The following is an 11,792-nucleotide window of genomic DNA, read 5'->3' on the forward strand; positions in this document are numbered from 1 at the left end:
GATTCTGATTCATCTCAGATTGGTTTCTTGAACATGACAATGAGTTCACAGTACTCAAATGGCCTGCACAGTTACCAGAATTCAATCCAATAGAGCACATTTGGAATGTGGTGGAATGGGAGATTCGCATCATGGATGTGCAGCCGACAAACTGTGTGATGCTATCATGTGAATTTGGACCAAAATCTCGGGGCACTATTTCCAGTAACTTTTTAAATCTATGCCACGAAGGATTGAGGCAGATCTGATTGCAAAGGGGGGTCCAACCCGGTAGTAGTAAGGTGTCCCTACTGAAAAAAACAGCTTAAACCAGCCTAGGCTGGTTGGCTGGTTGACCAGCCTGGTTTTAGAGGGGTTTTGGCCATTTCCAGGCTGGTCTTAGCTGGTCAAGCTGAAAAATGACCAGCTAAAACCAGCTTGACCAGCCTATCCAGGCTGGGAGCCCAGCCAAAACCAGCTATGTCCAGCTTAAACCAGGCTGGTCAAGTTAGTTTTAGCTGGATTTAGCTGGTCATTTTCCAGCCTGACCAGCTAAGACCAGGCTGGAAATTGCTGGAAACCATCCTGGAAATGGCCAAAACCCCCCTAAAACCAGGCTGATCAACCATCTAAAACCAGCCAACCAGCCTAGGCTGGTTTAAGCTGGATTTTTCAGCAGGAGTACCTAATAAAGTGACCGGTGAGTGTACATATACGTTGTAATTATATTTGTAAAATTTGTCCATATCTCCTGACCGACAGACGGTGCTGCAGCGCAATAATAGTCGGGTCTTAAACCGGATAGGAGCAGATTTCAAAATACAAACCTCTTCAAGAAAATGGCGGAAGTCGTAGAGCTGCACAAACTCAAGGTAAAACATAAGAACGATTAATATGTATATTTAATACTTACATCTGGTTTTAAAGATTAACTTTTCTTGGCTCTGTTAATGTGAATTACGACGATTAAGCATCAATAGATGTGACGATAACGTTTCAAGGTTCATACGGACTTTCTGTTGCTTACAATGTAGGCAGCATTTTTACTCTAACGTCTCAAAAATCTAATAAGTTGTGTGCATTTCATCCTTTCCCTAAGCTTTAAAACACATAACAGTTCATTTACACATCATTTAAACAAATTTTGAGGGTATTATTTTTTAAAAAGTGACTTTTACTTTGTTCTCTCGACACACCGATATTACAGTCTGTTCTTTCAGTAAAAGCACACCAGTTTACTCATAAAAACAAAACCAGTAATTTTTTTCCCCCACCAATATCTATTACAGAAAGTGGGAAATAACAGGCAACATATCATAAAAACAAGTCAACGACTCTTTTGGCCATCTAATGTCGACAGCTCACTGAAACCGCATTTTCTGGATGCGTTTAAAGCTCGCGAGCTGCTTAACTTAACCTTGCTTTAAAATACTCGAAATGTTACCGAAATGTGCTTGTTTATAGTGTAATATTGGAGAAAATACACTCTTGACTGTTATCTAAAATGATACCAGGCATAACAGTAGCTATATTTGAGGTAAAGTTGGTTTTATATTCGCATATTTGTTCAGTGACACACTCCCTATATTGTGTACCATGGTACTTTGAATATTCATTCATTCATTTTCCTTTCGGCTTAATCCCTTTATTAATCTTGGGTCGCCACAGTGGGATGAACCGCCAACTTATCCAGCATATGCTTTACGCAGCGGATGCCCTTCCAACTGCAACCCATCTCTGGGAAACATCCATACACACTCACTCACACATATACACTACGGACAATTTCGACTACCCAATTCACCTTTACCAAATGTCTTTCGACTTGTGGGGGAAACAGGACCACCCAAAAGAAACCCACTTGAACACGGGGAGAACATACAAACTCCACACAGAAATGCCAACTGACCCAGCTGGAACTAGAACCAGCGACCTTCTTACTGTGAGGTGACATCGCTACCCACTGTGCCACCGTGTCACCCGTACTTTGAATACTCGTTCTGAAATCACATTCAAGTTTGACTTCAAAACAACATTAGCACTATTTTGACTGTGTACAGTGTTGTATTTGGATAGTTATTGGCTGCTAATATGATGTCCCTATTTAGAATGTGCAAATAATACTTTTCTGAAATTATATGATCAAGGAAAATGCCCTAATGCTCGAATATAAAACCAACTGTTTCAGGCTTAGAGTGAACAAAATCTCTAAATAAAGATGGAATAGTATCTATCTATCTATCTATCTATCTATCTATCTATCTATCTATCTATCTATCTATCTATCTATCTATCTATCTATCTATCTATCTATCTATCTATCTATCTATCTATCTATCTATCTATCTATCTATCTATCTATCTATCTATCTATCTATCTATCTATCTATCTATCTATCTATCTATCTATCTATCTATCTATCTATCTATCTATCAATTTCATAGGACATTCAGATTAGTAATCTATTTGTAAAGATGCAAACATTGTAGACTCTCAAAGTTTACAATTATTCACTGTGGTAAATGTGACCAGCTATTAAAACTAATAATGTATCCATAGTTGGCGGAGCTGAAGCAAGAATGTACTGCTCGTGGTCTGGACGCCAAAGGAAATAAAAGCGATCTGATTGCCCGACTGCAAGCCTACCTGGAAGAGCATGGTAATGTTTATTATCGTGTATATATATATATATATATATATATATATATATATATATATATATATATATATATATATATATATATATATTTTATCTCATTAAACAGATCTGATTACAAGTATGTTTATACGCGTCTCATTAAAGTGTTATACTGCCCAAATTTGGTTCTAGCATTAGTTCAGTTTATATATAAACCACATTTAAAAATGACCACAGGCCAACTAAAGTGCTGCACAGTTAAAAAAGATGGGTTATTAACACACATTTCAGCAAAGCATATCAAATGTCTAGGCTTAATGTCAAATGTGTGTGTTTTTAGAAGAAGAAGTAAATGAAGAGGAGGTTCTGGGAGGGTTTGGAGAGGTAAGTTATCCTGTGAAGCAGAAGCCAAAATAAATGCACTTTACAATGTAATAGCTGCTGTTTTTTTATATATATATATATATTAAAATTAAATCCATGTTGTTCATTTATTTATTTTGGGCTTATTGTTTTATTCAATACACAATTGAGTTGATCGACTGAGATATTAGTATCTTATTTATTGAATATAATTTCACTTTTTTAGGAGTCCTTTGCCAAAGAAGAAGGCACTGACAAGAAGGAAGAGTTTTCTCCAACTGAAACGTATGTTGTTATTTATTTTTCATTTGTATTAAGTAGGATTTATTATAAAAGTCAATTGTATATTTCACGACAATTTTGTTAGACTAACATAAAGCACGTTTTGCAATTGACCATTCGATTCAGGGCTTTTGAAAGACTGGTCATTTTTGAATGAGAGGCTAATGGTCTAATCCGATTCAATGATCTATGCTAAGCTAAGATAAATGTGCTCCCGACAGACCCAAAGATGGGCTGAATGTATTAAAAAATGGTTAAACTCAATATTTTCAGCAGGCTAATATGAAGCACATTTACAATTGACCATTCAAATCAGGGCTTTTGAAAGACTACAATACCATTAGCCTGAAAAATAAACAATATGAACTAATATAAGAAGCAAATTGTGACTAATTGGACAAGCACACATAAAATAGACTAAAGTGCTTAAAAACCCATTGATGTTACTGTAGTAATTAAATATTACAGCAAATATGTTCCTACCTATGTAAGCCTAGAAAATAGTAAATTTAGATTTTTCCATCAATCTTGATGTGCATGATGAAACTACAGAATATTCAAGCTTTAAATAGGAAAATTATTAAAACTCTTTGGTCATTTTTGAATGATAGGCTAATGGTCTAATCCATTTCAATGATCTATGCTAAGCTAAGCTAAAAGTGCTCCCGACAGACCCAAAGATGGACTGAATGGATTAAAAAATGGTAAAACTCAATATTTTCAGCAGGCTAACATGAAGCACATTTGCAATTGACCATTCAAATCAGGGCTTTTTAAAAAAAACTACAATACCACTAGCCTGAAAAATAAACAATGTGACCTAAAATAAGAAGCAAATTGTGACCAATTGGAACAATAAACATATAAAATAGACTAAAGTGTATAAAAACCCATTGATATTGCTGTAGTAATTAAATAATACAGCAATATGTTCCTAGCTATACAAGCCTAGAAAATGGTAACTTTTAATTTTCTATCTGTCTTGATGTGCATGATGTAACTACAGTATAGATATAGTGATAGTCAAGCTTTAAATAGAATAATTATTAAAACACTTAGGTCATTTTTGATTGAGGCTAATGGTCTAATCCGATTCAATGCTCTATGCTAAGCTAAGCTAAAAGTGCTTCCAACAGACCCAGAAATTGGCTGAATATATAAAAAAATGGTGAAACTCAATGTTTTCAGCAGGCTAACATGAAGTACATTTGCAATTTACCATTCAAATCATGGCTTTTGAAAGACTGCAACACCACTAGTCTGAGAAATAAATGATATGAACTAAAATAAGAAGCACATTGTGACCAGTTGGACAAATTAACAAACAGAATGGACTGAAGTGTTTTAAAAACCTATTGGTATTACTGTAGTAATTAAATATTACAGCAAATATGTTCCTAGCTATGTAAGATTTTTCATCAATCTTGATGTCCATGAAGGAACTACAGAATAGTCAAGCTTTAAATAGGAAAATTATTAGAACTCGTTGGTCATTTTTGAATGATAGGCTAATGGTCTAATCCATTTCAATGATCTATGCTAAGCTAAGCTAAAAGTGCTCCTGACAGACCCAGAGATGGGCTGAATGGATTAAAAATGGTGAAACTCAACTGTTTATCTCTACGGGAGCTGCAAAATGAGCCTATTTTTGTTTTAAAAAAGCAGAATGGTAAGAGCAATTGTGTTATTACATTCGGATTGTCTTAACACTTTAAAAATGGGAATGAGCCACTTGTAGCGTTGTCTGAGGGTATTTTTCTTTCTTGTTTGTTTACTGTGCTGATGATTTCAGGGAGCCTGAGAAAAAGCTGGTCAAGTTGAACCCTCCTGTGGAAGCAGATGAGGTAAATGTCGAATGGATTGTTTACTTTCCCTATAATTTACAAAGTGCACACAGAAATCAATATTCTCACCCTCATGTCATACTATGGGGTCGTTTACATTTTGCGAGCACAAGTTGATTAGTTTCAATGAAGGGGAAAAAAGTCAATTATTCAGAATGGCGCATGCTGCAGAATGGAGACATCTGTGGCCAGAAGTTAACAAGAATTATTTGTATTATCGCAACAATACAATTACCTTGCAACAGTAATTACTGTATTTACATAACTCTGAGGGTTGTGTAGGGATTAATAAATTACAATATAATGGTTAATTTAAGAAATAATATGATAAAACTCTGTATAATTACTTTTCTTAGGGTGCTTTCACATCTGTGGTTCTGTCCATTTGATCCGGACCAAGAGCAACAAATGTTACATTGTAGCACCACACTGATTGCTTTGATCCAAACCAGTTGAAAAGAATCTAATTGCAGTCATGTGATAAATTCCACATCACTCATTGGCCAGTTATTATTGAACGTACGTGCAGGAAAATGGCAGTGGAACTCCCGCAACTAAACAAACTAGATTGTTTAGATGTGTTATTTTAATGGTCTTTTTTTTTTCGCAGAGGCTTCAGAAGAGAGCAGAGCGCTTTAATGTTCCTCTGAGTGGAGACAACAAAAAGGCAGCGCGTGCAGCAAGGTGTGCTTGTTGTACAGATAATGCATTTGTGTTCATTTTGATCAAGAAGTGATGCAAGTTTTTAAAAATCTCCAGCAATCACCATGATAAATATCCAATCACAGACTCATAGCTGTGTGTTTGCTTCAAAACAGACCGTATATGTATGTATATATATATATATATATTTAGCCTTTTCCTGTGTCATACCGTACTTTTTAAGTCTGAAGTTTGTTGATGAACATATACACGGTTCATATACAATTACTGAGTAACACATTGATCACAGTTTATTCATCTGAAGGAGAATGTTTTAAATGCTAAATTGATTTAGTTTGAATTCTTTTCGGAGTAAAGTTTCTGCTGTTTTGATGGTTGTGAAAAAAATACTGACACTAATAATATATTTATTATCAATATTTGTTCATGCTTGTTACATTTGTCAATGAAAATGCAGTTGTTCATTGTTAGTTTAACTCGGTGCATTAACTAACGTTAACAAGCACATAGCTGGATGTTAATAATGCATTAGTAAATGTAGAACTGTGCTTAATAAATGCTGTAGAAGCATTATTAATTGTTTGTTCATGTAAGTAAATATATTGATTAGCAATATATAAATATATTGATTACCAAACAAACACGTAGGTTTCATAAACAATCGATTTTCATTTAACAATAGATTAAAAAAAAGCCATAAATGTAAAGACCAGTAATAAACTGTGTCATTAATTGTGTAATTGATAGTGTGTGTGTGTTTTGAAGGGTTATCTCAATTCTTGTTCTTGTTTTAATAGATTTGGGGTGACCGCACCTGAATCTTCCAAAGGTGAGTTCTTGTTTGATTTTTTTTTTTGTACACTAACTTTAAATGTCACCTTAAGCTGAATACTAGTATCTTGAACAATATCTAGTCAAATATTATTTACTGTCATCAAGGCAAAGATAAAAGAAATCAGTTATAAGGAATGAGTTATTATGATTAGAAATGTGTTGAAAAAACATAAATGTATAATATATACGGGGGATAATAATAGTGTCTTCAACTGTGTATTGCATCATTAAAATTGATCAAGATTTTGTCCAAATATTCCATAACAAGTCGATTTATTGATTGTGACAAGAATACTCATGACTAAAAGTAAAAACCGTAATATGCATCGTACTGTTCTGCAATGACACCCAATACAAATTTAAAACAGCTCACATGTAAGTGAAATCAAATAACCACATTAATTGAAATTAGAATCTTTACTTGTTTTGTGTTGGATTGTTTGAACCTTTTGTAATCTATTCGATTGGACTTGTAAATCTTGATCGGATAATAAGCTGTGTACCACCTAGACTTTTATTAATGACTTTTTTTGTTGTTCTTATTTAGGAACTTCAACGAAAACAAATGTAAGTAATTTGGACGGGATCTTTGACATTTGAATGCAAAGTAATTGAAATGTAACTAAAATCTGTTCACATTCACTATTGGACGCTGATTTCAGGTTGACGTTGAGGTATTAAAGAAGCGAGCAGAACGTTTTGGCATGAACGTGTCCTCTGTTTCCAAAAAGGTGGGTTTGGAGCTCTTCGTGAAGTTCATTTCTAAACTGATTTCGAGAGGATCACGTGCTTATGATTGGCACTAAGCTAATGCAAAGCTCAAGCTAATGACGATCCACCAATCAGACGATTCCTAACTTAGTATAAATAACCAAAGCATCTTACCTTAGTCATCTTCGTCTTGAAGAATCCCCCCTTCCACCCCCTCTCCTCCTCTTTTTCCTTTATAGGGCAGCACGGTGGCCCAGTGGCTAGCACTGTTGCCTCACAGCAAGAATGCCTCCGGTTCGGGTCTCAACCCGGCCAGTTGGCATTTCTGTGCGAAGTTCATGTTCTCACTGTGCTCGTGTGGGGTTTCCCCAGGGCCTCTGGATTCATCCCACAGTCCAAAACATGAGACATATGTAAACTGACTAAAGCAAATCAACACCATAGTCAAATTCCACCAGCAGCAAACTGTCATAGCAATCCTTAAGCAGCAGGATGGAGGGGGGCGGGGTTTGGAGATCTACCTGAGCTCAAACTCCCCTCTCGCCCTGCCAACGGGAGGGAGCCCCGGGCTCGAGGATCTTATGAGCTCAGGGCTCTCTCCCAGGACAGTATACCAAACTAGCTTTATTACCAATCATCAGCTAAGTGTGAACTCTTAAAATATACATATTGATGTCTTGTAAAGTGTTTATTTTGAATCTTTTATTGGCTTTATGTGTGTGTGTTTTTACAGGTTGAGGATGATGAGAAGCTTAAGAAGAGGAAGGAGAGATTTGGCATCGTCACAAGCGCGTCGTCTTCTGGAGGAGGAGATGATTCAGAGGTACACGTGTCCTGATATAGAGCAAAACCTTAAAAGAAAATATGAAGCTGATCTAAAATGTTATTGTTTCGCTTTTAGATGCGCTAGAATATGTTACGTTAGGGATAGAGTACATCCTGGAGGTTGTTATCGCAGAATAACATCTTATCGGAAGCATAATTTGTATAAAGGCTGGGTTATACTTCTGCGTCGAGTGATCGGCGTGACCCATGGCTTGGAATCTGCGCTCGCAGAATTCTGCAGATGTTTTGCACATTTTGAGCCCTTCATTAATTCTGTTTATTTACTTGAGTAAATGAGTGTATATCTATATTTTATTCAGTTTTTTTAATTAATTACAGTAATATTATTGACTAATATGAAAATGTTCATCTGATTTATGTACAATGCAGTTTGTACAGTAATATTTTCTGTCTTTTAGTAGAGATATTATATGAGAGACTTGCTTTGTTTACCAAATAAAGTGAATCTAATTGGAGTTGCATTTTAAACATTAAATAAACATTAAAAATTTAGTTTTTTTCACATATTAAGGTTTTAGTTATGATACTGCCAAGATAATTCCACAGAAATCTGCAGAATTTTACCAAAATTCTCAGCAGAAATTGCAAAAAACATCCGCAGACCGTCTGGCCCCTTGCGTGCAGCCGTGCATTTATACTTCTGCATTCTGTTTGTGTTGCTCTGCAGTAACACCTTCGAAACGTTAGCTGGCAGTAGGTTTTTATGTTCCTCTGTGTCGAGTTTCTTTTTTTTATTCGGGGTTTTCACCTTTATTGGAAAGGAAAGTAGAGAGAATTGACTGGAAAGCATGGGGAGCATAGAGAGAGGGAAAGGATCGGCATAGGACCGCGAGGCGGAATCGAAATCAGGTCGCCGTGAGCACCGGAGTGCATGTGTCGACGCACTAACCACTACACCGCTGGCGCCGACCTGTGTCGAGTTTCTTCACAGGTGTTTTGTTTTTGCTTGTTCATTTGAGGCACGAACCGGTGGACGTGCAACAACTTTAATCATAAGGTAAACACAAAACAAAAGTTTCCATCTGGAGCTCCTCAGCGGGACTCTGCACTAGTAAACACTCGCTCCATCGGGCTCACAGGTCTCAACACCGCCCACACTCATCACAGCTACCAAGCCGACCAACCACAGAGCTTGTGCTATACATCTTTGCAATGTGTAGTTACATATTTTTGAGAGGTCAGCGTTAGCCATGGCGAGGGGTAGGTGACCGCGCGAAGGCTTTGCTGGACCATAGGCATGTGCTTGACGCAGAAGTATAAACCAGCCTTAAGACTGACGGGTTTTATTCTTCAAAAATAACCGCTAATTAGACCTAAAACATTGTTCTGAGCTGTAATAGTTTATTAATTCTATAATTGAAAACAGCTGATGGAGTATACACTAACCTGCGCATTTTTTCGGTCACAAGATGGCGCCAAATGTCAAAACGCAAATTTGACGAACAAAACCGGCTGAATGGAGCATACACTAACCAAAGCATTATTACCTTATTTTGCAATGTGGAATTAAGCTCTTTTCTTTTCTTTTTGAACTTCCGATTCGTTTGCCTGTGGGGAATAATAAACGGCAGTAAACAGTCAAACCACATGATTTACATTCAATTCTGTTTATAACTATAGATAAAAAATAAAATGAATGTAAGAAAAGAACTTTAATCACAGATTGATTTTCTAGACCTTCTTATTGGTGAAAGAATAAATGTGTATATAGACAAGTATTGAGTAATGTTACCGCATATGCTTTTTCACCCTATAAAAAGGTCAAGGAAGTCATTGATAAGACTCATTTAAAAAAAACAACGCTTGGGCAGCTAAAATCAATGTGATTTGAAATCTGCTTCATCCACTTATCCAATCACATCATCTGTTCAGGTGAATTCACAGACGTTTTGTTTGTTAAAAAGTTAAAAGCTCTTGTAATAATCTCCCAGTAGCACTCCAGGAACACACGGGAAGGACGCAGTGATATTACAGATTAACAAGTTTTTTTATCACAAAAGTATCCTCTAAATATCCATATTCTGATATAGATTTAAAATAACTCCACTCGAGCAGCGTCATATATTTTGCTTCAGCGTTTCTCTCATTTCGTTTCCACAGCTCTCAGCTTTACTTCATACTATTGTAAAAATAAGCGCTGAATATTTTAGCTCATCATCAACATGATTTCTGCAGTATGAGTCCAGTAGGATTTAATGAAAACTACAACTCCCATAATTCCACACTCACTCATGCTGTCATCGAAACATGCTTTTGTTTGTTGTGAATACACTCCCTCTAGTGGCCATAATTGCTGTGCCTTTCAGGTTTACAACTAATTTTACTGGGTGGCGTGGTGGCTTAGTGGTTAGCAAGAAGGTCGCTGGTTTGAGTCCCGGTTGGACAAGTAGACAATTCTGTTTTGCATGTTCTCCCTGTGTTGGTGTGGGTTTCCTCCAGGTGCTCCGGATTCCCCCACAGTCCAAACACGTGCGCTATTGCTGACTTGAACAAACTAAATTGGCTGTAGTGTATGAGTGTGTGATGTGATGTGATGATGTGTGTGTGAATGTGAGTGTGTCTGGATGTTTCCCAGTACTGGGTTACAGCTGGAAGGGCATCCGCTGCTTAAAACATATTCCAGAATAGTTGGTGGTTCATTCCGCTGTGGTGACCCCTGATAAATAAAGCGGAAGGAAAATGAAGTATTTTTTTCTGTCTCTCACAATGTATCCCTCTCTTTGTTTTCCAGGCAAAGAAGCGGAAACGTGCCGAGCGGTTTGGAAATGTGTAAATAAAGGGATCAGTTTTTATACCTTTTTTTTTTTCATTTTTTTAATGCGGTGTTCTTTTTGTGATAATCTTGTAATCCCTGTAGTGCCATGGTTTTGTTTATTCTGCTATTTACAATAAATTTACCCCAGTTCATAACTAATTTCTCTTTGTTGTCTTTTTTTTGTGTGTAATTTGATGATATGCATTGTTTGCTATGTGAGGCCTTGAGGTATTAATGAATCTTTTATTATTCTTTAAGACGCATGTTTTTGATACTCATGTTCGCAACAGAAACTCAACTTTAAAGGTGCAGTATGTAAATTTGACACCCTGTGGTTGAACTAGGTATTGTATTCATGGATCAAAACAAATGCAAGCGCAGGTTGCCAGATTGAGGACAAAGCAGCTGAACAACAGAAAACGGACAATGATCAGCTCAGGTACACCTCATGTGCTTTATTCAGTGTTAAATGCTAATGATGTGAGTTTGAATGCCGTTTTACATGACATTTATTACCATACCACTGAAAGCAGCAGCAGATAGTTCACCTCAGATCTTGAAAATAAAATAAATCATTTGAGATTGAACTTTAGAACTGTGACTTTAGAACCAACACACATCAGTAATTCAGTATCTAAATTTAATAATGTTGCAGAGGTTTAATATGTATTCATTAGATTATAACATTACCATTTCGTAAGTGAGTGCACTATTCTGTGCTTCTGAATGGCTGTATTTAAATTGCAGTCGTGTTTCGTCTGGTGCAAACAGCCAAATCGCTCATCACTGCAAGTCTTGTCACGTAGTGTGTTGTTAGGACACGGGGTTACAATATAACCTGCTCACCTTCATTCATAATATTTATATTATTTGCTA

At 36.4% G+C, this 11,792-nt stretch overlaps 1 protein-coding gene across 1 annotated transcript; it reads left to right on the top strand.

Moving 5' to 3' along the window:
* The first annotated feature begins 760 nt into the window (after positions 1 to 760).
* Positions 761 to 11,075, top strand: sarnp (SAP domain containing ribonucleoprotein). The gene is made up of 11 exons (XM_056468686.1): positions 761 to 851; positions 2,540 to 2,639; positions 2,959 to 3,002; positions 3,208 to 3,266; positions 5,056 to 5,107; positions 5,718 to 5,791; positions 6,568 to 6,599; positions 7,152 to 7,171; positions 7,267 to 7,335; positions 8,049 to 8,138; positions 10,893 to 11,075. Exons 1-11 carry the CDS (start codon positions 819 to 821, stop codon positions 10,932 to 10,934), a joined length of 615 nt encoding a protein of 204 aa, XP_056324661.1. The 5' UTR covers positions 761 to 818; the 3' UTR covers positions 10,935 to 11,075.
* Positions 11,076 to 11,792: the final 717 nt, after the last annotated feature.

The sequence above is a fragment of the Danio aesculapii genome, chromosome 11 (assembly GCF_903798145.1).
Source record: "Danio aesculapii chromosome 11, fDanAes4.1, whole genome shotgun sequence".
NCBI lineage: Eukaryota > Metazoa > Chordata > Actinopteri > Cypriniformes > Danionidae > Danio > Danio aesculapii.

What these genes read in the sequence shown, in the direction of transcription:
- sarnp (XM_056468686.1), top strand. Translation starts at nt 819, where the DNA reads ATGGCGGAAGTCGTAGAGCTGCACAAACTCAAG. An exon ending in AGCCTACCTGGAAGAGCATG is followed by an intron (nt 2,640 to 2,958) that starts GTAATGTTTATT and finishes GTGTGTTTTTAG; the next exon opens with AAGAAGAAGTAAATGAAGAG. An exon ending in CGCACCTGAATCTTCCAAAG is followed by an intron (nt 6,600 to 7,151) that starts GTGAGTTCTTGT and finishes GTTCTTATTTAG; the next exon opens with GAACTTCAACGAAAACAAAT.